At 47.6% G+C, this 27,876-nt stretch overlaps 1 protein-coding gene across 1 annotated transcript in view; it reads right to left on the reverse strand.

Annotated features, from left to right (window-relative positions):
* The window catches only part of SLC7A14 (solute carrier family 7 member 14), a 29,702-nt gene extending 4,201 nt beyond the window's left edge, over positions 1–25,501 (reverse strand). Inside the window, exons 1-7 of the mRNA XM_059479161.1 lie at positions 25,440–25,501; positions 11,549–11,939; positions 6,438–6,674; positions 5,462–5,679; positions 3,372–3,518; positions 2,284–2,492; positions 904–1,781 (exon numbers count right to left, since the gene is read on the reverse strand). Coding sequence (XP_059335144.1) covers positions 904–1,781; positions 2,284–2,492; positions 3,372–3,518; positions 5,462–5,679; positions 6,438–6,674; positions 11,549–11,852 — 1,993 coding nt within the window. The 5' untranslated portion in view covers positions 11,853–11,939; positions 25,440–25,501. The remainder of the gene's footprint in view (positions 1–903; positions 1,782–2,283; positions 2,493–3,371; positions 3,519–5,461; positions 5,680–6,437; positions 6,675–11,548; positions 11,940–25,439) is intronic.
* Between the last annotated feature and the right edge of the window lie 2,375 nt (positions 25,502–27,876).

The following is a 27,876-nucleotide window of genomic DNA, read 5'->3' on the forward strand; positions in this document are numbered from 1 at the left end:
CCATGGATGGGCTGGTGGAGTTCATCACACCTAATGCAGTGGTTTAATTTACTCATTGCTGGCAGCTCAAGAGGTGTTAGCTGTACCCACAGAGGAAAGTGCTTAATCACACCAGATTAAACTGATGCTTTGGAGTCATCTTTTCTTCCAGATGGAAGGACTTTCCCTGGATTTGCAGTTTCACCTATTAACCTAAAGGCCCAAAACAGCACTGAGTATGTCTTCTCTGCCCAAAAATGCTCCTGCCCAATGGCTCAGCTTGGAGGAGCTATGAGATCTGCTTTATTCTCTTGGGTTTGTGGACTAAGTGAGTTGCAAAGTAAAGCACTATGGATATGCTGGACTCCTGGTTATGTGTCAGAAAGCCTAAATTTGGGAAAAAAAGGATCCACAACAGAGTCTGTGAGTCCTAAGATGCCCCTACCCAGAAGTTAAGAGGTTGAGCTAAAAGGAGATACAGACTACAGATCTGACTTTCCCAGGGATTCTAGGATTGAGCACTCTGGACTTTGGAAAAGCAGTGCTGAAATACTGGTGTGGGCTGCTGAAAAGCTCAAGTGGGTGACAGAGCAAGAAATCAAACTGATTTCTGTACAAAGCCTGCCTGTGAGGCAATTTCCAGAACCCGCCTACTTTGCATCAAAAAAGCCATCAAAATAGTCACCTTGCATGGAGTCATTCTCTTCCATGAATCTGATGTTTTCTGGAGGTGTAATTTTCCATTTAGCTGTGGTTCGGGGACTGGACAAAATGAGATTTCTAAAAACTTCAGGATGGCAAGGGGCAGACAAGAAAGACTGGGTATTTCCAGCCTATGCACTCTGATTAGGGAAGCTGTCATTATTAACACCCTTCCAAAAGATTGTCAGTGAAAAAATTAAAATAAATGAACCTGGGACTCACCCACAAAACACCAGACGGCAAATCGGATCCACGTGACAGTGGAGAGCTTCAGCATGAGATAGATATTGACCAGCATGGCGAAGGCAGGCACGAAGGGCAGACACGGGGCCATGTAGGGCAGCTTCTTGGGGTTTTCTGGCTGCTGCAAGATCACAAACACCAGCACAGCGATGAGCAGGACCATCAGCACCACCAGGAGCACAGCCCACCAGCTCTGCTCAGAGATGTAGTCTGACCCAAAAATGATGAAGGAGCAGAAGATGAACATGAGGACGAAGAGCAGGAGCACACAGGTGGTGACGGTGTGGCCGGTCGCCGCCGTCGGGCGATCCATTTTACCCGGCAGCCCAAGGTGAATCCTCATTGTGTAGTACCGAGGGCCAATCAGCTTCTTCAGCTTGATGAGATAGATGTTCTCAGACTCATCTGCCTCTATCCCCGTGGTCATGTCCACGGTGCCGTAGTTGGGGTGATTCACGTTGTAGGCAGATTTATCGGATTTCCCAATTAGCATCTCGTTGTCTCCCAGCGATGGCAGATTTTTTGCCCCGCACGTGTTGGTTGGTGGGCCAGAGAACTCCTCTCCTTCGCTGCCAGGAGAGCAAGCTTCCTTCTCACAGTCTGCCAGGATGCCCTCCTTCTTCTTGGTGTGTTCCTCGGAGAGGAATTTGACGAAGCCGTCGATGTCGCTCTCGGGCTGGTAGCGGAGGAGCAGGACGCAGACGGACACCAGCGTGTAGGCGAGCAGGGTGCCAATGGACATCATCTCAATCAGGTCCCTCAGGCTGACCAGCAAGGAGAGCAGAGCTGCCAGGAACCCAGACACGATACAAGCCACGATAGGGGTTTCCGTGTAAGAGCTGACGTGGGACAAAAACCTGGAGCGCAGAACAGTCACAGGAAGTTAAAATCATAGAGGCTGCAATAACCCTTCCCTCATTGCAGGGGACAGTCTCAGGGATCCCTTCAGGTCTTGTTGCTTTTTGAAACTTTGATTCCAGGTGGGGACTGGCAGCAGTGCTGAAGTTGAATTTGGAGTTAGATCTGGGTCTGACCAGCTCTGCAATGAGCACTCAGATACTTCCCAGATTTTATCCATATAAACTGCTCTCTTTTGCAAGTAGCTCTTGAATTAAACACTCATCCCCACATAATCAGAATCTCTAGGTAACAGCATCAAATGAGAAACTGTAGTGTAGACTGCTCCTGATATTTTCCCCCCAGGACAACGCTTTGGCTTGTGCCCCATTCTGCACCCACCGTGTCTGTGCATACTCATTGCTCCCTGTAGTGACAGCGTGGAACCCCCAAAACCCCCAGAACAATTTCCCCTCAGATCCCAAGAGGCCAGAAATAAATGCCAGCACAGGTATGACTGACCTGAAGAGCAGCCCATCTCCAGCCATGGCATAAATGACTCTGGGCATTGGGAAGAGGGAGCCCAGCAGGCTGACAGTGAGGCCAGCCACGGACCCGATGGCAACGATGAATTTGGCTGCATAGAAGCCATGGACCACGAACATTTCCATCAGTGGGGACTCTGTGTCGATGGCATCATAGGGCACCATCAGCGTCAGGATCATGCTCACCTGGCAAGGCAAGAGGAGCAGGACAGGGCTGTCAGCATCAGCACTGGGGGTGCTGGGTATTCTCAGGGTGGAGGGGATGTAAAACGCTGGAATTTGGTCTGTTTGCACTTTGCTGTAGGGTGGTTAATCCAGAAAACTGTGGGGTCTTAGTCTCTGCTACTCAAAGGCAAGAAGGGGATGCTTGAACCTCAATTCAGGGGTGATGCAGGAACCAAGTGGGACTGGTGAGGCTGGTGGATCTGGCAGGGTTAGTAACACTCACTTTGGCTGCATCCCTGTGTGGGAAATAATGCTGGGGCAGACCCCAAATCCAGATTGCATTGCTTGGAGCAGCACTCTGGTCCTATTCGAGTCAAAGAATTTGTTTTCATGAGAAGCCCACTCCCATGCAGGAGAGGTGAGTTTCTTTGAAATTATCAGAACAGTGCTTTTTTCTCCTTCATAACTAATTTTTGCTCTTTTGCAAGGAAAATCTCTGAGCACAGGCATGCTTTTATTGGGGTGCAGAGCAGTGCAATCTCACACAGCCATCCCTGCCTATCCTTCCCCTCACTTGGAGCCTCTCCCGTATCTCCAGCAGAGGCAGTGCTGCTTTTCCCAGAACCACGGAGAAAGGATGCTGCAGTGCTGCTGCTCCTTCTTTGCTTCTCTCCCGGGTGCAAAAATAGCTGTGGAAGGGGACTAAAAAACCTGCCTGCCACCTTGTCCCTGCAGCTGGCAGAGGGGTCTTGTCAGGCGACAGGAGCCTGGGGACAAACAGAGAGGAGCCTTGGCAGGCACTGGGCAGGTGTCCAGAAGGACTCACATGGTACATATATATATATTTACATGCATCCATACATATTTATGTACATTCACACCTGTGCAGGGACTACTTACAGACACATAAGCTGTCAGGCACGTGACGAGCGAGGCTGTGATGGCGTAGGGGATGGAGGTGTTGGGGTTCTTGGCCTCCTCTCCCGTGGTAGCAATGATGTCAAAGCCAATGAAGGCATAGAAACAGGTTGCAGCCCCCTTGAGCACCTGTGGGGAGGATCAAACATCTGGGTGCCAGGAGGGAGGCTGGCACCCAGCCAGGGAGAGGGAGCTGAGCAAAAGCAGAGCAGCGCTGTTGTGCCTTGTCTGAGTTAAAGGGTGAGTGGCCACAGGTCAGGGGGTGTAGCTCTGGGGACTGACCCTGGGAGCACCCCTAACCCACTGATCTGAACTGGGGAAATGATTTCAACCTGTGCCCTGAGCCATGGAGGCATCTGCAGCTCACCCCACAAACCTGCAGTGCCTGAATATGCTGGGAGATCCTGCCACTGTCAGAGGAGACAATCAGCCAATTTCAGGTTTGCTTTAACAATCCTCCACCCCAAATCCATTTTTATGAGTAGGGATCTGGAACATGTTTACATGTTCTGCCTTAGCAAGATGTCTCATGTGGCAGCAAGATCCGCTTGCAGAGGAAGCAGGAGAGAGCAGCAGCCGTCAGATGTGAGCCGCTTCCCAAACAACCTCTGTTTTTCTTGGAAGCTGCAGACAGGTTAGGAGCACACACTGGAGCACTTGGATGAGGAATTATTTGTACTGTTTGGTTATTTTTTTTTTTTTAATGTGATTTTAAAAAATATACAATATTAGCGAGGACATTTATAGGAAAGGAACGCTGGAGCAGGGTGAAGACAGCTTGGCTGATCTGGAGCTGTGAAGCCCTTGCAGCTTGCTGGGTACCACCTGTCCATCACACCTCTGTCATCTCAGCTGTCAGGGGATACTGCACACAGTAAAACTCACCTCTTTCAGGGACTGTCTGTAATTATCCTTTTAAAATATGCCCTATGCTGCTGGGAATCTCGAACTTGTGCTTGGTGGTAGATTTACTTTTACAAACAACTTGTGAGACAATGAGTCAGCTGAAAAGGATGAGACCACCCTACTGAGGTTTTTTGTGTTTTGGGTATGCATCTATCTTTAAAAACTACTTATTTTTTTCTTTTTTCTTTTTTTTTTTTTTTTTTTTTTTTTTTTTTTTTTTTTTTTTTTTTTTTTTTTGTTTCCCAAGAGATATTTGGTGCATTGAATTGGAGCAAAACAGATATTTTCCATTTTCTCTTTGTCACTCCTGTTGTATGGTATAACAACCCAAGCACAACCCAAAGGTAAAATATGACCTCTGCTCTCAAGTGAGCCTCAGAGCTCATCTCCCCACTGTTGTTCTGTGGCAAAGAGGCATTGATTTACTGGATGAAGGTGCAGGGACTATATGCAGGTTTGGGACCCTTTCAATAATCAAGATTCATGGTTTACTTTACTTTCTTGCTTATTTTTCTGCACAAAACCCCAATGGAGTTGAGCAGTGTAAATCTGAGAAATTATCTTGGGTTTAGGCCAGCTGAGATATTTTCAGTCTCTGTTCATCCTTGGATAAAAACCAGTGCAAGCAAGCTAAAAAAGCCAAATATGTCCAAATTCTCAGTAAGCTTTGAGGGAACATCCATAAAATAAGTGCTGGCAGGTGGCATTATGAAGTGCTCAAAACAAATGTTTGAGAACATTGTTGTTGAAAACCAGCCAACAAAAGTATCTCCCTGCTCTGCAGAGGCTGAGCCAGCTCTCTGGAGCTCCCTGTCTTAGACAGCCACAGCATTTTGCTCCATTGCCTGGCAATTAGTGGCATTGCCTTGGGGATACTCCCATGAGGAGTTTGACTCTGCAAAGGGACATTTTGGAAAAGTTCTGGGTTTATGCTAAGAGGAGTTAGGAGATGAAGCCTTGCCATACTCCTTGGGTTTGGTGGAAAGAGCAGGTCTGGATCCAAGCCTGCACTCCTGGGATTTGAAGATCCCTGGCCAAAGCACAGGTGGATTTAGCAGGGCTGGGACCTGGAGGGTGCAGCAGAATTGGGGTGTGTAACCCATGAGCCAGGCTGAGTGTGTGGCAGCACTCAGGTGCTGTGTGTCCCTCTGTGCTCCCAGACTTACCCCTGGCCATCCGAACGGCAGGAATTGCCCTTCAGCCCAGTTGTCACTTTTGATGTAGAACAGACCAGCAATCATGATGAAGACCCAAACTGCCAAGTTAATGACATTGAGCACGTTGTTCAGTCCCACCGAGTTCTTCACCCCCATGGCCACAATGATGGTGACAATGACAGCAATGACCAGAGCAAGAAGGTCAGGGTACGACTCCTCTCCTTTCCCTAGGTGAGAGAAAAGAGATGTGCTACTCTCCATCCACAGAATATCCAGAATTGCTGTGGAGGAGTTTTAAACACTTTTCAGACCTTGAAGTTTTGCAGAACTCTTTGGTCTCATTGCAAAAGTGGTCTCCAGAGGCCCATTTCTCCACTAGCTAAAGTTGTTTAATTAAGGTGATAAATCTTGATGTCTCAAGACACTGTTCAGACTTTTGGGAGAGCAGCAGACCAATGACCCTGTCCCAATTTGCATAACATGTATCTGCCAAGCACTCATTAAAAATCAATCAGCCATGAAGTTTTCATGACACAGGTACAGGACAGCTGGCTGGTTTGCTTACTGGTAGGATTCATGGACTGTTGCTGGAGCTGCTGGTCATACAGGACCACCACAGTCCCCCATCCCCAGCAGTACAGCAGACACCAGCTTGTGTCCTCTAACAAAATTCTGTGTGTGCCTCAAAGGGACCAAGCAGAGTGTTTGCACTGGGTGAAGGGTTCCTGTGCTGCCCTTACCCTGTGACATTCGACTATTTCTGTGCCTGCATTCTAAATGCCAGCTCATCCCAAAGGGGCTCAAAATATCCCATATCCCATCCCCTCCAGTCCCGCCTGTGTGCCAGGCTGCTGAGGCAAAATACCAGAGCCAGACAGACCGTAAATAATGAATGAAGCCTAATATCCATGTCTGACTCCTGATGAGCTCCCAATTACTTTTCCTGCCCAAACTGATGGAGGTGTCTGTGCCCAGCAGGACGCACCCAGGCCGTTGAGCGTGCCGACGCTGCTGATCATCCAGCGGCTGATGGTGTGGTTGGCCAGCGAGTCAAACATGCTGCTGAGGGCACTGGCACCTGCAGCTGTCCCAATCAGGTACTCCAGGATCAGGTTCCAGCCGATGAAGAACGCCACAAACTCCCCCACGGTCACGTAGCTGTAGGTGTAGGCAGAGCCCGTGGTCTTGGGGACGCGCACGCCGAACTCAGCGTAGCAAACACCTGGTTGGAAAAAGAGGAAAAAGTGTAAGGAAAAAGAGGTTGGGAAATGGAAAAAGTAAAACTGCATGGGTGGCACCTTCCCAGAGGTGCTAGGAGGTGTCAGGACTGCAGTCAATGTCAGGAACATAGAGACATTGCATGGTGACCCTCCTTGCCCTGTTTCTTGGCTTAAAAACCAGAAGTATTTCCACTAGGAAATATTTCTGGGCTTCTCGAATATTTCTGGGCTTTTCTTTTTGAGAAGACACAGTTCAAACCAGCCAGATGTTTACATGGGATCCTGGACCAGTGCTGCACAGTCTCATCCCAGAGGAAGATGCCACAGAAGGCTACACCTCTCCCTGCCCCAAACTTCCAATCTCCAAACACTCATCCTGCATTATTACTCTGCTGATCCAGGCATGAGCACTGTCCTGATCATCCTTGCTTTTGTTCACACCCAGGCAAGAGGAGTTTGAAGATGTCTTACATAGGGAACATAACTTATTTTAACACTTAAAAAATATTATATTTAAATCTTCTAAAGAATATTTGCAAAACTAACTGTGCAGAAGAAGAAAAGAAAAGCAAAAAGTATTTAACTGTAAACACTTGGGAGGAGGATTCATCAGACTTCAATACTTTTTGAACTCCTTGTGCACTTACTATGTCAAGATAATTTTTAATAAAAACCTGACCCTGACACATTGATGTATTAAAACAACCATTAATTTTTTTTTTTTTTAAATGAATGGATGTACTTAGTCTCAAATTCTCCAAATATTATTCAGGACAAGTGCTGAAAGGGTCCTGCATGTTTAACACTGATTAGGTCCCTGCCCCAAAGACCCCAGTAAAGTTCATATGGGTGAATTGGTTAAGGCTGTTACTACCATTGAGTAAACACGTAGTAATTATTGAGCTCTCTATCAACCGATATTCTCCATTTAGAAGATAATAATTGCTTCAAATTTGCAATCAGTTTAGTACAGAGAGGGGAATGAATCATTTATAAAAATGTTATGAGGTGGCTGCTCTTCCTTAAGTGCTGTTTTAACACTGTACAAACACAGAGTTGTTGAATCTCTTAAGCTGAATTTGGTGGTGCTTGTTTTCCTGCTTTTGGAGGATTTTTATATTCCATTCACTGCTTAACTTGAATGTGGGTTGCTTTGCAATGGGACTCTTCAAAACTTGATTTCTGTAAAGCAGCCCAACAGGAGCCACAAGAGGTTTCCATCATCCATCCAGCCCTACCGACAGTCATTATTCAAAGCTGATGAAAAATGCATGCACTCGGCAAAGGTACAGTGTTCACAGATAACTGCAGGCCTGAATGATTTATGAAACTGGTGCTCTGACGAAGACAAGTATCCAGTTTCTCTCTTTGATGGCCTTAAAAATACATATATATACTCTCTTTCTTGTAGGCAGCTCTCGTTTTAGCCAACGACAAGATAATGATTGAAGAGGATGGTTATTGACACACAACGATAATGCTAAACCAAAGAAATGAATATGTATAAAATGTTGGAGTTTTTGATTATTCTACTTGGATCCCAAAATAGAAGAGCTGTTTTTCACTAGGGGTTGGGTACAGCACTAGGTTGAGAGTATCAGCATTAGGTGTCAGCATGTATTACACACAAACATAATATATAATATATACTAATATCTGCTGCATTCACACTGTATTATTACTATTGTTGTTGTTATTGTTAATATTTTTAAATTTTTTTTTTTTTTTTTTTTTTTTTTTACAATGTAACTGGACAATAAAACTGTGTTACTCAGTTACTCCTTGGCAGCTCAAGTCGTTCAGCACCTTGTTCCCCTGTATGCAGAGGAATGCAGCTCTCCCAGTGCTCCTGCACAGCCAGCCCAGCTCTGGAACTGCAGAGAGAGGTTGGGTACATCCTCCCTGTCACAACTGTTTAATTTGGAGACAGATTTCTCTTCTTCCCCTCAATCAAGAGTGTTTGCAATTTCTGAAGAAAACAAGACAATACAGTGGGGTTTTTTTGAAAGAACAAGCATTCTACAGAGGATCATTTCTTTTCCTGGAATGTCTGCTACCCTTGTGCAGTTGGTGTGACAGTCATTACACTTGTGTAATTACACAGTCACTGACATTGTTCAGCAGGACATAAACACAGCTGAGTGGCCTTGGTCCTTCCAAGATCCATCCACAGAACAGCCACAGGGCAGCACAACTGGTGGCATGAGAACTGGTGCTTTTGGTGGGTTGGCATGGTGGTGGCCATGACGTGGGTGCTGACCCTGCCACTGATACTTGGCACAAGGCTGCACAGGAACCATGAGACATCCCACAGGGCACTGGCATGGATGATTCAGGGGAAAAATAACTTCTGAGAGGGGCCTTTCAGCTGCTCTGGAGGTAACTCCAAATAATTCATGCTACCACACAAGAAATTCAGAGGGACCATCTTTCATCAACAAAGAGCATCCAACTTATTGAGGAAGGCATATTGTTTTCATCAAGCCAGTGAGCCTGTCCATTGCATTTCATGATCACCATGTGCTGATGTATAAAAGGCAGCTCCATAAGGAAAGCTCCCACAGAGGAAGGACTCCCATCTCTCCAGCTCCACCCTGGCAGGTGCAGCCCCTCAGCCCAGCCCTCATCCTCAGCCAGCAGCACCTGAGGCACATGCTCAGCTCTGCCCTGCTCCATCCTGGCTGCTGCTGATCCTGTTCCTGTACCACTCTCAGGTAAGAGTGTGGCACTGTGCTCCAAACTAGGTTATTGCTTTAGGAGAGGTTACTAAATGGCTGGTGGGAAAGACTGTGGAGAGAGTGATGGGGTTGGGTGAGATGCAAACTGCTGATTTTTGCTAAGGAAGGGTTTTGGAAAAACAGGGGTGAAAGTGGGGAATATTGGTGGTCACAGCTGATGGCAGGAGCCTGAAGTGCACTGCGGGTTTTGTGGAGAGAAGCTGGGCAAGCATTCTTACTTGAGAGATGAATGAAAGGCCTTCTAGTGAGAGAACAGGAGATTGATTAAACTGATAAATTAAATCAATTATAGTGTGTTTGTAAGTACCCTGATGGGGCATGTGTTGCTTAAAACTATGGAAGGCATAAGTGGAATTTGTTGAGTAGATGAAATTGGAAAAGTCCCTTTCTGAAACCAGGCTTAATAGTGCAAAGAGGTTTCCCTATGGCAGGGCTTCCCTATGGCTGTGTCCCTGGATGGTTTTGGCTTGTCTCTTTTTTGATTTTTTTTTTTAAATCCAAAACCCTTGTGGGCTCACTTCTGCAAGTAGTGGGGTTTGACTTAGTGATCGTGATGGACAAAGAAAAAGTTCCTTAAAATCTGTTCATGCACATATGCCCAAACTCAGTGCCTGGCACACCAGGCGTGACCATGACAGGAAAGCTGAAATCACATCCCCAAGGGGTCTAACAGCCCATCCAGCCCCTGAATTCTTACTTGGTTTTACTTGCCAAGAAGTGTTGCTGTTCCAAACAACAGCAGCGCTAACGATGAAGTGAGGAAGCAGCCAAGGAGACTATCCAAACACTGCATCCCTCACAAAACACCGTCCCAGGGCTACAAAAGCAAGGGGAGATGAAAGCGGAGCAGGCTCCTGTGGGCGAAGGCGGGAGGAGCTCCTGCTGCGGGGCAAGGCTCATGTCTGGGGTGAAAAAACCCCTTTTGGAGGACAGGGTGTTTGTGTAAGCAGAGACCCACCCAAACTCCATTTGCTCTTGGTTTGCATCACTGCCAACAAAACCTTTGCAGCGGGGAAGGAGAGACACTGATGCTATCTACTGCCTTGGATAAAAAACAAGCGTTTTGGTTCATTTGTTGTGTTGGGCACACAAATAAGCATTGGATCTCAGTGCAAGCTCTCAACTCTTGTTGTGGGCTTTGGAGGGAGCCTGAGGACTATCCCTGGGCTCTGCCAGGGTTGTGCCTCTGCAGGGACATCAGGGGCTTAAACTCCCACTCCCTTTGGTGGGATCTACGTGGAGGAGCACTGCAAACTCTGGGAAAGACCATAATGTGCTTCCACCTCTCATGACAAAAATCCAAAGTTTTGAAAAGCTGATCTGGGTCACTTTTCTGTGTTGTCTCTTCCTGTCTTCTATCAAAGCCCTTTGCCATTTGCTCAGGTCTCTTTATCCAACCCACAGACAAAAGCTGGATACCAGACTGACACAGCATGCAAAGTCCTCTGAGCAGAGAGAGCAGGAACATCACATCATCGTGTTAGCACTGATCTGGAAAGGACAAATGCCAGCAGTACTGGCTTCATGGAGAAACTGCAGCTCGAGCCATATGCTCAGCTGGGTTCCTACAGAGGAGATAGAGTTCACTATGTTGTCACTAAAATACATAATTTCTCTCTCCCTGCACATTTGTTTTTTTTTTTGTTTGGAAATTCAAAGACTGACCCTGCATGAATGGGAGCCAATGAAATCAACTCCAGAACTAATTGAGGAATTTTTTAACTGTTAGCCATGTCAACAAAAGAAGCTGGCCCTGGTACTGCCCAAGCCACTGACATCCTTCCTGTTGGAACTGAGTTTCCTACAAGCTCTTGCTCCAATCCTGTGGCTTGGCCACATTCTCAGCCTAGGACACACTGCAAAACTCACAAATATCTTAAAATGATTGTCTGCAGGCTCCATCCTTGTAGAAGCCATTGGCAGCTGATCAGGATAATTGTGCTTGGCTGCTGGTTCCTGGTACAAGGTTTGGTCTGATATTTGGGCAATGAGGGGCAGCACACCCCATGAGCTGCGTGACGCCTGTGGGAAATGGTTTCGAGTTGATGGGGAGGCTGCTACCTCCTTGTAGCTTGTGGTGCTGAGTAGGGAGAGGAAGGGAGAGGACGCAGGACATGGCACATTACCCAAAAACCCACCTGACAAGATGGACGCGACGGCAGCGATGATGAAGGACACGATGACGCCGGGCCCCGCCATCTCCTTGGCCACCAGGCCGGACACCACGTACATGCCGGTGCCCACGCAGCTCCCCACGCCCAGGGAGATGAGGTCCAGCGTGGTGAGCACCTTGGCCAGCCGGGCGCCCTGGGCGGCCGCGGCGCCCGTGCCCTCCAGCATGGACTCCACGGGCTTGGTGCGCAGGACGCGGGCGCGCAGGGCATGGCCCGCCGCCCCCCAGGGCACCCGCCGCGGGTCCAGCCGCGACAGGAACCCGCTCATGGCGCTGGGCTGGGCACAGCTGGGCACAGACGGGGGCAGCAGCGCCGCTCAGGGCTGCGGCTGCGTCTCCATCCCGCGCTGGCAGCCCTGCAAGAGAGGGGAGCCGAGTTTGTGACTGAAATGGCAAAGAAAAAAAAAGAGTCAAAAGGGCCCCCAAGTTCTCAGAATTTCTGCTGGTCAGAGTGACTCTGAGACATGTACAAGCTTCTTTTTCCCAGCCCAGCTGTTGAAGAAGAAATTGGAAATTTTTTGTTCTCATTCTCAAGGTTGTTTATTATTTCTTACCTATGACATTCTTTCCCCGACCCGCTGCAGGTCTGTCTGGCAGGTCGGGTTGAGGTACCCTGCCTGTTTTTGGGGTGGTGTTACCTTTTTATACTAAAACCTACATGTATATTATTTACTATAACTTCTCAATACTTATCACTTATGTTAGACAGTGAGTTTCTAGTTTAAACTAATTTAGAAGTGCCACCATCACAGCAGAAGATGGAGGCCAAGAAGAAGAAGGAGAAAGGCTGGACATGCCTGGATTTTTAGAGTTTTTAGAATGGGGTTTCAAGAAGCAGGATGGAAGAATCTAAGCATGTCCAGTCTATTTTTCACCTTGTGACAAACTAACTGTTATTCTACTTAAACTCTCGTGACTTGTAATTCTTCATATAAAGGTTGGTAATTGTTTTTTCTATGGGTCAAATCAAAGGCACAGGGGTGCCAAGGTCTCTGAGACCCTTGGTAGGGTCTCAAGTCCTCCAGGGCAGCCAGAGGAATTTCCTGTGTTCTGTCACTAAGTTGTTTTTTGCTGTGCTCCAGTGCTGACAGAGTTTTGCTTTTACCACTGCTGTGGAGAAATCTCCTTTCTCCACCCTCAGTTGTTTTGTCCAACAGAGATGCACTGCCCTCCTTTGTGTTCACATGGGTTTAGCCTCAGTCATTACTACAGCACTACAAACAGCAGGAACCCGATTTCCTCCAAAGTCTCATTATGTGGCTTAATTGCTGCCAAAAGTGATGATGGCTACATGTAACTGTGAGGTGCTGGTGGCCACTGAGGCACACTGGGCCCTGGTGGGGACAGAGTGTAACTCCAAGCCTGGAGTTGAGGCAGACTGGGAGGGAAGCTCAGCAGGAACAGTGTGGGCTCCACTGGGGAGTGAGTGACCAACAGCATGGCCAGCTGTAGCCATATTTAATAGTTGTTTTAATAGTTTAAAATTAAAACAATTTTAATAGTTTAAAATTATCTTGCCTGAACCCATGTGCCCTAGGATTGTCTCAAAAATCATGGCCTTATTTTGGTTTGCTCTTTCTCTGTGCTTTTTTCATCTCCAGTCATATTTTCAAGAGCAATTCAGCCACTGTCATTCCTCCCTCCCTCACTGCTGTTCTTTAGCAAACTGTGTGGTTCTCATAGTACCAGCAGCAGAAACTTCCAGGTGACACATAATGACTTCTTGACTTTGAGCAAACCAAAAAGAATTGATAAGCTGCAAGCTAATACAAGGGAACAGGAAAAATAGCTTATCAAATATGATTTTTTACCTGGCAGCTTCTTTCCTGTCAATACAGAAATATTCTTTTATTTTAATTGCCTTGAAGACAAACCACTTATTTTTTCCCATCTTTACATCCCAAACAAATTACACTGTGTCCACAAGGCAGCTTCAGTGTTGCTGAAGTTTATTAAATGAAACCCAGCATTCATTTCATGTTTTGGTTGATCATTGTTCAAATTGTGCTGATTTTTTACCTTGAGCAACCACAGGCTGAAAGGCTGCATGTTCTAGCTAGGAATAATAATGAGAAATTGTTACTGAGCAAATGTGGATCTTTGGGTTGGGAATAAAACCTGGGTTTGGTTTTTGGGTTGCTCAAGGAGTCGGTTGTGGAATGGGCTGGCTCACAGGTGAGGTTTTATTTTCTGGCTTAAAGGAAGGTTTTTGTTGGAAGAGGGCAGCTGAGCCAGAGCTCAGCAGGTCTGCACCAGCCAGGATGAAACAGACCTGTTCTCATGGAATAAATATGGAATTGTTCAGCTTTGAAAAGAACTCTGAGATTATCGACTCCCACCATCAACCCATGTTCCCAAGTGCCAAATCTCTGCATCTGTTAAATCCCCCCAAGGGTGGTGACTGCACCAATTCCCTGGGCAGTGTGTTCCAGTGCTTGACATCCCTTTCCATGTAGAAATTTTTCATAATATCCAATCTAATTCTCCTCTGGCACAACCTGAGCTCATTTCCTCTCATCCTGTCACTTGTTTCTTGGGAGAAGAGACTGACTCCCACCTGACTCCAACATCTTTTCAGTTATAGAGATCAATAAGTTCCCCTCTGAGCCTCCTTTTCCCCTCAGGGCAGCATGTTCCTGTCCTGGCCTCTCCACAGTGGCTCTGCTTTGCCAGGATTGTGTTTTAGCCATGTAAAAAAACAACAACTCTGAGAAAAACCTCTCAAAATCCATCCTTTTATCCAAAGCATGGCACCTCTGGAGTGTGGGCTGGAAAAGAGGTGGGCTGGGAAAGGTCTTACTGTGCTCCCACTTTCCATCCATTATTTAATTATTTTCCTTGAGCTTTGTGGCTTCTCTGAGTTGAGTTTGAAATACTTGGATTTCTGTGGTAGGGTTTGCACTAAATTGACTTAAACTAGTCAAGCAGCTGGGTCTTAGAGGAGGCAGGATGGTGTGGGATGAAGGCACCCAAGCTTCAGGCTGGCCCTTGGTGCCATCACCAGGTCAGGCTCGGGCATGGGAAGACCTGTCCTGTGTTTTAAGGGGGATTGGGACCCCAGTTTTTCATCATCGTGTCTCTGGGTGTCTGGTGAAGGCTCTGGGAAGGGTGGCATATGCTCCTTACTGGAGGAATTTCACATCCACGCTGGAAAAATTAGTGAATTTCTCATCCTGAAGAGAGATGACTGATTTGGACAGCCCAGCTCACTCTCAAGCCACATCATGGTAATGAAATTACTTTTTCACCAGCATCTCAAAGAACCCCAAGAGAAGACAGGGCAGTCTTGTCCTGGAATAATCTTAACTGCTAAAATGATGAAAAAAACCCTTAAATATTTTAAATGGTTTAAATTTAAAGCAGGACCTGGCTGGTGGATTAGCGATGCACCCAGATTTAGGCTGCTGAGCTGTTCAGCTGCCTGGGGCTGGGCTGTGACCAGCTCCTGCTGCATGGCAGCCCCACAGAGCCCTGCAATTCATGGGGTTTAGTCTTCTCCTTTAAGTCATCAAGGAAAAAAAAACCCTTTCAAAACTTCTGAAATGAAATAACTCCATAATTGCTGCTATGCTCAATTAAAGCAGTCATTCAGAACTATTCCAGATGTTTAAGTAAGACCAGCATATTGCTGCTATGTAGCTTGGAAAACATCCTTTATCTTCATTTGAAACCACAAGAAAATATGTCATGGATGGCAACCACCTCCATGGGGCAGGGGCAGCTCACTTCTGCTCTGCTCCACTAATCCTGCAAAAGGAATATTTACTTGGGAAGCAAAAGGAATTTTTACTTGTTTTTTTTTTTTTTTTTTAATCTTCTGTCCTCACCATAAACCCAGGAAGATGAAGGGAGCTGTGGCTCAGAGGGGACAAACTGCAGCTGGGTTTTGGAGCTGCTCAGCTTTCCACCATCAAGCTGCTGGGGTTGGTTTTCCTCACTGGCTGGCACTTGCTGCCACCACCATGTGCCTGTCAGCACCACTGTTTGTACCAAAACACTCCTCTTCATCAGGGTAAATTGACTAAAACTGCAATCAAGCCAGAAGGAGAGACACAGGTGTTTACAGGCATGGATCTTCCTTAGTGTCTGGGCTGATGCTGAATTATTCCTCATATAAAACACTGCTGGGGAGATGCAGCACAGTGCCCCCTCAGCATCTCCCATCCTCATCAGCCCCCATAACTCCTACTTCTCTAGAAAATTGTCCCCAAACCACACCTGTGCCTTGGGATGGCTTTTGATTTTCTGTTAATGACTCCTCTCTGCCCAGAAATCTGTAGGGGTATCCATGAGCAAAGACCTCTATTAAAATCTGCTGGGGATGCAGCAAGGAGCAGAATATCGATGTGGTAAATGGAACAAAGAGAGCTCCTGTTGTTGTATTGATGGAAAGCCAGGCAGGGGCACTCATTAAGAGGAAAAGGTTGGGTTTTCCCTGGTTTTCCATGGCTCACAGAGTAATTGCTGTAAAGGAAAGATTGCTGATGCCTCCAGCAGCTGGAACAGCATGGATTTGGCCCTGGCATGCAGGACACCTGTTTGCTGCAGAGGTTTTTAGGGGGAAAATCCCTTTCTCAGGAGAGCTGTGCTTCAGAAATCTGGGATTGGAGCAGGTTCCTATCAACCTCCAAGGCAGTGCCTGCTGTGGACTCCAGGAATATTGACTCTGGTTTATGGTGCAGGAGCATCAGCCCTCAGACCCACTCCAGTAGGGACTGTGCCAGCATCACCCTTGGACAAACAGAGCCCCAGAGGCACAAAGGGGTGCTGGAGGTAGCTTGAGATGATGGAAAAGGCATCTCCTGGCAGCAAACCTCGCCGCAATCCCAGAAAAAAAACAAGGAAAAAAGGAGCAAAGGTGCTAGGCTGACCTCCCTGCTGCCCCTCGATTTTCCCTTTAACTGTGAGCTGGGTAGCAGTGGGGCGGGTTTGTTGGGACCCACTCTGGGGCTGAATTCCATCCCAGCTCCTGCAGCCACTCGAGGGCTGAATTCCATCCCAGCTCCTGCAATAGGAGAGGCTGAATTCCATCCCAGCTCCTGCAATGGGAGAGGCTGAATTCCATCCCAGCTCCTGCAGCTGGAGAGGCTGAATTCCATCCCAGCTCCTGCAGCGGGAGAGGCTGAATTCCATCCCAGCTCCTGCAGCGGGAGAGGCTGAATTCCATCGCAGCTCCTGCAATGGGAGAGGCTGAATTCCATCCCAGCTCCTGAGCGGGAGAGGCTGACAGCAGCTCCAGCTCCGGGATGCCTTCTGCCGGGCTCCCCGGAAGGTTTGCATTACGAGTGCCTCTCGATTTGGAGCTTCATGCGCTTGTTTTCACAGTGTTGGTCCCCAGCTGGGCTGCCACTGTACAAGCTGGCTCTGTCTCCATCACCAGCCCTCCCCAAAGCCATTTAAAGGCAGGCACGGAGCCGAGAGCGAGGGCTGGTCCCAGTGCTGCTCACGTGGGTCCAGCTCCAGCAATCTGGCCTGGTGCCTTGGCTGGTAATTTTGGGGCTTTTCTTATTTTTAATCTTTCCATTTTTACCTCTGCTTGAGCAGTTCAAGTGGAGCTGTGGTTAATTTAAACTACAGTAGTTGCTAAATTAAACCACTGATAACACTTCGGGTTTGAGACCAGTTTTCTCTGTGCATCACCTGAAAAAAATGGGATATTTTCTGTGTGTGTCTTCATGGCAAAATGGAAATGGAGAGGTTGAACAGCACTTTTCAATGGTGCTTTTATCAAGGTTATACTGAGTGCTTTAGCACTGCTGTAAGATGGCTAAACATCATTATCTTCTTTTGACAAATAAGCAAAATAAATGAGGAAATGTTTATTTTTAACCAAAGACACAAGGCAAGGGTGCCATGCACGCAGAGGCAGCCCCCAGGAATTCCTAAACTTTGTATTCTAATCTATAGTGCAAGTATTAAAAGAGCATAAATGTGTAACCCAGTGATATAATTAGCATGTACATAGAGATCATCCTTTCTCCCTCTTCCCAGCCTTCAGGGGGACACAGTGTGATGGTTTAGCTGCTGTCCTTGCTGGGGAGAGACTGGACTGCCTGGATAATCAGGGAAAAGGCAGAGGGAAGGATGGGAGTGATGTCAAAGCTTCTTTCTGTCTTGCAGCTGGTGTTTCCCTTTTCCTAAGTAAATAGCAAATCAATATTTGAGCACTGGTCTGTGCCCATGCTGGTGAGCAATTAGAAGGTTTTGGTAGCTGAGGGCTCATCTTCCTGCCTGGATGAGGTGGGAGATGAGGTGATGCATTCAGAGGTGAAATTGGAGCATGCCACAGGGAGGGCCAGCAGATCCCTTGACATTGAGCTGTTCTAAACTTTGCCAGGATTAATTACATGCCACCTTCACAAGCAGCTGGTCCAGGTTCCCTTGGGGTCCTCTGGAGCAGCAGGCCTGTGAGAAACAGCTCTGGGACTGAAAGGAGCAGCGTTTTCCTCCTTCCTGGGGGCTGGATGCACGTGAAGCACCTACAGCTCCTACAGCCTGGATGGGATGGAAGCTGAAATGTTCCTTTTGGAGATGCTCATGCACATCCTTGCAGGCACATCCCTCCCCTGGTAAATCCACCTGTCCCAGTCCAATGTCTGGGATTTTGGTTTTCCATTTTCCACTTGTTTTCTGCTCTTTTTGCAGGGCTACCAATCATTCTCATGGTGCAGAACAGTGTAGGAATGGATGCAGGGCATGACAGACACAGGAGCCTGTGTGTGCCGAGATGAAATAATGCAATATGCATGAAGTGCTCTGTTTGGGTTTGCAACAAAGCTATTTAACTACCAGGGAAAAAAAATATAACTGCAGAGAAAGAGGTATAATCAATTTGCACATTTGCAAAAAGGTCTCGTTTGTTGCTGCTGTCTTGAGGTGGGAAGGTAAAAGCCTAAAAATCTGCAACAAGGCAGGGAAATGGCAAATCAATAGATGGGTGAGCTGAGCAGGAGATGGGGAACCAGGAACATCTTGGAGCTGTTCTGACAGGCTCCCTCTGGGAGACTAGTAAGAGTAAAATTTGTTGCTCCACCAGTAAAATGGAGAGATTCACTGCCTCAGAGTGTGTGGCGGTAATCTGTCTGGGTTTTCTACAGAAGCAGATGAGAAACAATGCTAAAAATGATTAACAGTCCCCTAGACATGCCTTGTTGAAGTCAATATTGGTTTTGTACCTGCACGTGCTCGTCTGCAGAAGGACCCTGGAGGCTCTGTGCACTTTCAAATGCTCATTTGTGGTGCTGTGTGATTTTGCATTCCAAGTGCAGATATTGATACCTATTCTTTGAGCACAGCCTCCCCCTCCTTTCTGCAGTCACAAACTGCAGTGATGTCAAACAATGAAACTCCTAAAGGAAATTTGGGTTCACAGGTCTGGATGCTCAGGGTTTCAATGTACTGTTCACTGAGGTTCTGGCATTTTAAACATCATGGGAGGGGTGCCCAGGAATGCAGATTTGCCTCACTCAGACTCGTAGGTTCATAGCATGGTTTGGGTTGGACAGAATCCCAAAGATCACCTCATTCCAACCCAAGCTGCCATGTACAGGGCCACCTTTCACTAGACCAGATTGCTCAGGGCTCCATCCAGCCTGGCCTTGCAGATATGCTGGCACACCCTTCTGCAACCCAGGTTTTTGGGAGTAGCAGTTCCAGACCCAGAGCTGTGACAAGAGGAGAAGCATGATCTGATTTTTCTGGAAAAGAGTGAGTTGCCCATTTGCAATGCTGGCCATAGATTCCTCTGACAGTACAACTGCCAGCAGCATCAGTGGGGTGTTGGCAGCCTTGGGTTTGTGACTCTGAGCTTTTCCCTGGTTTTAGGTAGTAGGTTGTACTTCCAGTAATTACCACTTTGATGAGATAACACATTTTCTGTACCACATCTCACAGTGAGAATGGGCAACAGCTGCCTTTGCACCACTGAAACTCTAAACCTGGGCTACCAGACAGTTTCTTCTAGAATTATACTCCTTTTAAAACTGTCTTTGCTTTAACAACACACAAGAGGGAATCTCTGTAATTACTGGGCTGTGTTGTTTTCTTTTCCTTTCCTCAGTGGATCCATACTTTTACATCGCAGAATGAAAGTCATTATGGTTTGCTGCAGGCCAGACAGGAGAGCTTTTTTCATTTGACATAATTCACAGAATGGGTTATTTATTAATGTGTGAGGCTCTCTAAACAAAATGGATTTTTACTTTTGCGAGAGTCTGGCTGATACATCATTATGACAACTTATTTCATTTCTGGGTAGCAGTTTGAACCCAGTGACGAAAACACAAATCTTTCAGTAAAGAACTGATTTAACACTAAGGCTTTGTCATCCAAACAAAGAAAAAATTCCCCTGTATATCAAATACAGGATCTGAAAATCCTCTGATTTTAAACCTCTAGTTTTATTTTGAAGATTGCTGGTTTTATAAAGATTCCTTTATTCCCCACTAAGACACTGCTGGGCTTTTTTCCTCTCAGTGCTGACTCACTCACCAGCAGTCTTTTCACCTTTCTGCAATAATTCAGTAGGAGTCTGAACTGCCTTTTACACAGTAAGCACATCAAACTTACACCATTACTCGCTCTTGCCGAGTTTCAAATGCATTTATCTTTTGTTTGTGCACATGGTCTCATTAATTACTTATCGTGTTCCATCAGCAGTTACACAAATGTAATTGATTATGCCTCACTGCCCCACTTCCACTATTTTGGCTATCAGCTAATTAATGCAGGAGAGGATCTCAAACAACAGCTTTCCTTAGAAGAAGCTGGAAAAACACATTCTTCAATCCCAAGCCTTCTAAAGGTTCCAGAAGCAGCAGTAGTAGCATATGCAAATCAATGGGAGCTTTTTGCATATGCAAATAGGAGCCTTGAGCTGGGGGGAATTTGGCTGGTTGTAACCTGTGTCTCTAAATTCCTCAGCAGAAGCTTGAAGTAGGTTCAATGCACCTCCAAGGAAGTGAATAGCAGCTCCTGCTGATTTTATTACATTTTGCTGCTTATTCTTATTCACTAGGACAAAAAACCCTTCCCTTACATGAGTAATTCTGCTCCATTTCAGCACAACTGATTATATGAGTAATGTGATCACAAGTGGATCAAAGATGATGATTTAGGATGGAGTTCATGTGTTTAGTCATTTATCACCATCACCCAGGCAAAGGCACTGCAACACCTAAGTGATGTGTGAGTAATACCTGGTGCTGTAGCAGGAGGGCTTTATTCCCAGTGAGTTACAAACTTACTGCAGACTAACACTAAATCAGTCTCTAGGATGGCACTAGAGAAGCGGAATTAAATGAAGAATTATGTGTCCTTAAAAGTGATAACGGCGTAAAAGTTAGAGTTTGATAATATTCCTGAGCAATGCACACGCACTGCCCAGAGATGTCCTTTTGTAGCAAGGGAATCAGTGTGAGCCAACATGATTAGCCTAAATTAAAACAGCTAATTGCCTCCTTGCTCTTAGGCTCCCTTGGCAGCAAGACCCCAAACCCAACCTCTTTCCCTAAGACATTTGTCTCCCAGCCACAGCCAGCAGAGTGTCTCCAAGGTGTGCTGCCCTGCCTGGCAAGCACAATTCCCCTGCTGTTCCTGCCCAGGAGTGTGAGAAGAGCTGCTGGAATGTTGCTGCTGTTTGTGCCAGAGCTCCCAGCCAAAGGACATATTGCTTCTTTCTGTCTTAATTCCTTGGAGCAGAGCTGGTGACCCTGGTTGTTAATTGCACATCTCCCAGCCCCTGTTGTTTAATGAGTGGAACACACCTGCTGGTGCCCAGGTGTGTTAGACAAGGCTCTGGAGATCCCAGATGCTTCCTGGGTGCATCACTCCAGGGCTGGGGTGGTGTGAGACCTGTGCCCAGGGCTTCCTGCAGGGAGGGAAGGACAGGCAGCAGAGGCAGATGTTCCTTCACTACCAGACCAGAGTGCCCAAATCCTACCTGGAGCCGCCCTGGCATTGCTGAGCACCACAGCTCAACAGGTCCATCATTGAGACCTGGTTCAGTAATGTTCAGGCACACTTTTAAAGCTAAGTTTTAATTCTGCTGCTGCATGTGGAATGTTCCCAAGTGTGCAAGTGATGCACAAAGGGATGTTTCTATCCTCAGCTTTAAAAAATTTTGTTGAGGAAGACTCAGCACAGGCTCAGGGAGCTGAGGATGTGCAGGAGGAATGGCCCGAACCACTAACTGAGGTCATGGTCACCAATAAACCCAGTGGGTGCTAACAGGGGCTGCCCTGAGCCCATGTGTTGTTTTATAGATTTTTACTGAAGTTTTGACACAGATACACCCACAGACAGTTGTAGCATGGCAACAGAAACCCATTTCCCTGCAGGCAGCAAGCCACTTTGATCCTGTCCTGAGAATTAGGATGTGGTGCTGGAAACACATGTGCTGCAAAAGCTCTTCTTCTGTTCACCTGCCAGGTGGATTTAATTTATGGTGTCATGGCTTTCAATGAATTATGGATACAGTGACTGTGCAGAGGAACAGAAACAATGGAGTCATGTGCTCTGTGGCTCCACCTCACTGGCTTTGCTTCATAAGTGCCTGGGCTTTGGTCTGACAGTTTTATTGTGGGAAAAAATAGTTTTCTCTCAGAGATGTTCCAGCCTGGTGACAGCAGGGGATGGGCAGTGCTGGGAGCATAATGCTGGCCAGAGCACCCAGTCCCCTGAAGATGACTGCAGAGTCTGGAACCAATGCTGCCATTCAATGAGCCAAGGAAACTCAGGAGAATTTTTCTCAATATACAAGAGAAAAATTGCAGTTTCCAGTTCTTTCAGCTTTGGCATTTTCCCGTTGACAACCACAGCTTAGCTATGTCTAATTCCTTGTAAGTGAAAAATGTCTTAGGACTCTCTGTGGATCTGGGTCTGCTCCCATTTACACGTGGGTGGTTTAATGAGTTCAGCAGACTCACCCTAGACTGAGGTGAGACTCTGGCCAGCTTTTCATATCCATAGAAATAGCTGGAAAATGCCTGCTGTATTTCTGGGCTCTGGATACTTTACATATCCAGATCTGTCTCTCACGGGCTGACAAGCTCAGACCCAACCATGGTTTTATATATTATAGAGGGCACAAATCTGGGAGTGATCTGGGGGTTTAAATTCTTTTTATTAATGTGGGAGTCACACATGCTGCCCTCCTGCTTATGTTGTTTTTTGTGTGACATACAGATCCCACTGCTACCTACAGCTGAAGAAGTATTTGCTTTATTTTTGCATTCTTGTTTTTAAAATGTCTTAATAATCGAAACAACAATATGTTGCTTAAACATTATGATGATTTTAATAGCTCGGGTGCTCTGAAACATAATTTTGATTATTTGGGGACTAAGAAATCAGTTACAGACTGCTCTGTTATTCTCGTCTTTTTTCTTGGCTTCATGAAGAGCCCAGGATTGTGTTTATGTTTGTGTACGTTCTTGCCATCCTATTTGCTTGAATGTTGCAGTGCTTCAGAGAAAAACCATTAATTTAGCTGTTAGGAGGCTTTCCCATTCTCATTGAATTTTCTAGAAAATCTCCTATTGCCTTTAAGGGAACAGGGAAGAAATTTTATTACATGTGCGTGATTTCAGAACTGAGAAAAAGACTGTCTTCAGAAGGAAGTAGTGTCAAACCAGCCTACAAATATATCCTTTAAAATGATTTTGGCTGGAATTCTTCCTGATATGATCCCATCTGAGACTCTGAAGTTACACAAAGAATAAATTTTCATCATTTTTGTATAATCCAAAAAAAAAAAAATTAGAGAAGGATAAAACATGTCTTGACTTGAGAGTCATGAATAACTCCCTGAGGAGAATGTTTTATGTCTTAAAATGCTTCCCTTTCCTGCAACATGCACAAAGAAAGATATTCTTTTGGAGGAGAGTTAATTAATGAAATCAGTTGGAAAATTGGAGGATCCAAAATAGAATTTGGTCACTTATTAGCTCTGCTCTTGGCATATGGTTAAAAATCTCACCCACTGAGGGGGTAGTGCTTATCTACAGGGGCAGCTGGGGCACCTGGAATTAAAGTTGTGGCATCTCCGTGCCTTATTTGGGGAATTAAGGATCAAAGGTACCATAAAGTCCCCGGAGTTAATTCTGTCTGAGTCTCAGCCCATTGGTTTCCAGGCAATTATGCTGCAGGGAGCCCAATGCCTTGCTTTGGCTAAGCTGCATATTTTGGGAGGAGGACATCAAACCTTGACACAAACAGATGGAGAATCCAGCACATTTTCTGATGGCTCCTCATCAGGTCATCAGCACTCCTCTGCTGAAAAATGTGATCCCTCCCTTAAATTGGAATGTTTTGGCTTTAGCATCTCAGCACCAGCTCACGTTGTGCCTCTCTTTGGCAGACAGAGGAATAACTCAGTGCCTGGTAATTTCTTTCTGTAGAGGCTCTTAGATTCAAGGATTCACATCACTTCCCTCCCTGCTTTTTAATGAAGTGAATTCTCAGGTGCTGTAATTCCTTCTCTGTAAGGGCCTTTCTCCAGTCCTTGACAGGTTTTGGTTTTTCTTTCCTTTTTTTTTCCCCTTACTTCCAATTTTGTTGTCATTTTTGTTGATGTCTGCTGTGCTCTAGCAGTCTGTTTTCAAGGGCTGAGGTAAAATTTCCTTCCTACATCTCCACTTACTGAAGAGCAACTAAACAAGCCTTTTTTCCCCCTTTTTCTTGTTCCCTGACTTGTCTTATCACAGCTCTTGCATCTGTGCTGTCTTCTCAGATATGTATGCACATTTGAGTTCATGTCAAGAGGACCCAAGATTCCTTGTTTACACTATCTACTACTCATCAGTAACTGTTTTGTTGGGAAATTTTACCACCTTTAATAGATTAAAATGGGAAATCAGACCTTGGACCTCTGCAAGACCCCCTAATTCTCTGTTCTCATGCACTAGACATTCCCCATGGAGCAGTACATTTTAAGAACAGATGCTGAGTTTAATCTAGGTAACTTTTCTCTCTAGCGCTGTTTTTGGCTTGTTTGAGGGTTTTTGTTTATTTACAATATGTTTTTCAACTCTGTTAAGTCACATGCCTTAGCAATGTGTACCAATAAAACAAACACATGTAAATATCTTTAGCAAACAGACTTTCAGTCTCATTACAGTTTTTGAGCAGTTAAACAAATGCCTCGGCTTGCTGAAACCCATTTGCCTGCTACTCAGGGACACTGGGAGAATCAATCACTTAATACACTAGATTAAATCAGACATGGCTCTTTTGAGACAAAAATCTTCACTGGGGTCAGCCAGACCGGGCTTTCCCCTTCCTCTCCAGAGCCGGTGCTGCTTGCACAAACCCTGCTTTGGAGCACTCAGCCTGTGCCAGGAGGGCACCAAGCCGATCTGTACAAACTATTAAATAATAGGGCACAATACTGGGGTTGCAGAGCAGCTGCGAGAGCAGAGATGGGGATTCTGAGCAGCGCTGCCGGAGCGCACCTCGCTGCCCGGCAGCTCCAAAATACCCGTGCGGAATCAACAAACAGCACCGAGCCGGGTGACGTAAAGAGGAAGCCAACTCCATTCCCGGCCTCGGAGTCGCGGGGAGTTTTGCAGTCGCACAAAGGGGGGAGGAGGACGGAGCCGTAACCGGGGCCCGTCCGCGGGGTCGGGGCCGCCCCGTCGGGGCTTCAGCACCGCGGACAGCGCCCGCCCGGAGCCGCGGCCGCACGCGGGACCGACCGAGCCCGAGCGGCCCCGGGGTGGCACCGGCACCGGCCCCGGGGCTGGCACCGGCCCTGCGGTGCCCCCCGCCCGTCCTCTCCCTCCTGCTCGCATTCTGTCCCCTCACAGCCCCCCTCCCGCAGCGTCCCGACCTCCCCGCGCCGCGTTCCGTGCCGTCACCTGTAGCAAGAGCTGTCGCTTCTCTCAGGCCACCCGGTGTCCCTCCTGTCACTCCGGTTTTTTTTTCCCCGTTTCCAATCAATCCCGCGCCGCCAGCCCCGGCGCCCCCGCCTCCTCCTCCTCCCCGCGGCGGAGTGCCCGACACTCCGCCAACACGGGGCCGGGGCGGGGGATGCTCAGCCGGGCTGGGCTCCCCCGGGGCCGGTGCTCCGTGGCCCGAAGGATCCGGAGCGCTCCCTTTGCCCAGCGGGGCACAGAACCGGCTCCGTCTGCGCGCGGGGGGGCCGCGGCCGCGCTGCCCGGCGGGGCTCCGGACGGACAGACCTTCCCGGGGCTCCGGACGGACCTTCCCGGGGCTCCGGACGGACCTTCCCGGTTCTCCGGACGGACCTTCCCGGGGCTCACCGCCCGTCCCCGCTCCCCGAGGAGTCCCCAGGCTCCCCCCGCTCCCGTTCCCTCCCGGCCGAGCGCGCACTCACCGCGGGCGCGGAGGGACGCGGGCGGCGCTGCGGGGGCGGCGCTGCTGCTGCAGCCCCAGGGGCGGGGGGGCTGCGCCGGCACCGCCGACCCGAGCCCGGCTGCCGGCCGAGCACGCAGGGCGGAGGGAGGGGAGACGGGGATGGATGGATGGAGGGAGGGAGGGAGGAAGGGAGGAGGGCGCTGCAGCTCCTCAATTATTCAGCGCTTCCCCTCCCCGCCTGCCGCATGTGACCGCCGGCAGTAGCCGCGGGCCGTGCCGGCCCCGGGAGAGCTCCGTGCCACCCCCATGGCCACCTCCCCTCCCTGCCGGTCCTCCCTGCCTGGCCGAGTGTCCTGAGGGCTGGGGGTGGCCTCCCCCAGACTGGCTGGCTGGTGAAAATTAACTCTCCCGGCTGCCTCCTGCAGCGCAGGGCTTTCCTCACCCCAGGACAGAGCACAGAGCGTGGGGAATCTCGTTTTTGTTTTCTCCTTGAGCTGCACTCTGAGATTTGGGTGTTAATGCTGTAATCCCGGAACAGGCAGAATCAGGACTAAAATAATGCCTCATGCATTGCAGCATGCCGTGCTGTCCAGCCCTCTGCACAGCCCAGCTGGGAGGAATTAGGTATCAGGTGCAGGATATATTTAATATTTTATACCCATAGCTACTTTAGAGGATAGCTGAAATTAATGATCAAGATTATTCCTTTTTGCAGTTTTGTTTCTCAGTTTCTGCTGTTTGGTTTGCTCTAGAAATACTCCCTATCTGTATTTTGACATCAAATCCAAACTGGGTTCATCTCCAGTGATGCCTGGGGAGGATCTGGTTTCAGTATCTGTTACAGCTTCATTCTATAGCTTCTAACAGGACCTATTCCCTGTGAGAGCTGTGTCTCCAGTGGAGAGAGACCTTTCATCCTCCAAAAACTGAAATAAACCTCTTCTGATAAAAGTTAAAGGTGGGATCCTTCAGTGCAAGCAGTTCAGTTCAGAAGCCAATGTTTGCCTAACGTGAGTGACCCTGGCAGAGCTGCATCAATAGCAGTGACCTTCTGGGGACATACAGACAGTGACATTGCACAGATACAGGCAGGGTGGGGGCTGGACTGGGTGACCCTTCCAACCCAAATTATTCTGTGATTCCACATCCATGATCTCGTTTTTGGCCAGGAGAGCAGACCACATGTCATCTCCAATTTCCTTTCCAGCCTTGACTCCTGTGGCAGTTTTTGTGTCTTCCCAGATGAGTGCCGCAATCTTCCCACTTTATTACCAGACTCCTTCCTCTCTCCAGCACAGCTTTACCTTGCTCTCTTCCCTCCCTCATGGAAGTCTCCTTGCAGTCCCTCTCCTCCCAAACAGGCGCAGAAAACCTCTCCAGGTTACTGCTGGCCAGCAGAAGGTGTCATCACAGGATGACAGGATGCTCTGTTCCCTTCCTGCCACTCTGGCCAGCACAGCACAGAGACAAAGCACAGTCAGCTGATTACCTTCCTCACAACCAGCAGTTTTGAAACCCCTGTTTTAATTATTTTCCTTATTTTTTGATTGCCGGAAAGCAACACTCAGAGCTGCAGCTGCTCTCCTGTCCTTGTCTGTGGTCCTGATGCTTCCCATTTGCTTGTTGTTGTTTCTGTTCACACCCACTGGCTTCACTCAGTCCCTGGACACTGGATGGAGCTGTGGATGGCTGATAGCAGGAGCTTCCCCTGGACTGCATCTGTGCAAAAGAGAAAACCTTCTGCATTTGTTATTCCCTCTTTTTTTCATCACTTTTAGCACCGTGGTGAGCTCCAGCTGACAGCACCGCCAGCCTCTTGTGCTCACACCCAACTCCTTGGTGCTTGTACAGTGTGTGGGTAAAGGGCAGGGGCTGGTGTGTTTCTGAAAGGATTGGCAGTGTGGCCGAGTTTTGGGGGGATTTATTTATGTGTGTGGGTTCAGAATAATTTGATTTGTATTTATTAATTGGGGCTGG

The sequence above is a fragment of the Ammospiza nelsoni genome, chromosome 10 (genome assembly GCF_027579445.1).
Source record: "Ammospiza nelsoni isolate bAmmNel1 chromosome 10, bAmmNel1.pri, whole genome shotgun sequence".
Lineage (NCBI taxonomy): Eukaryota > Metazoa > Chordata > Aves > Passeriformes > Passerellidae > Ammospiza > Ammospiza nelsoni.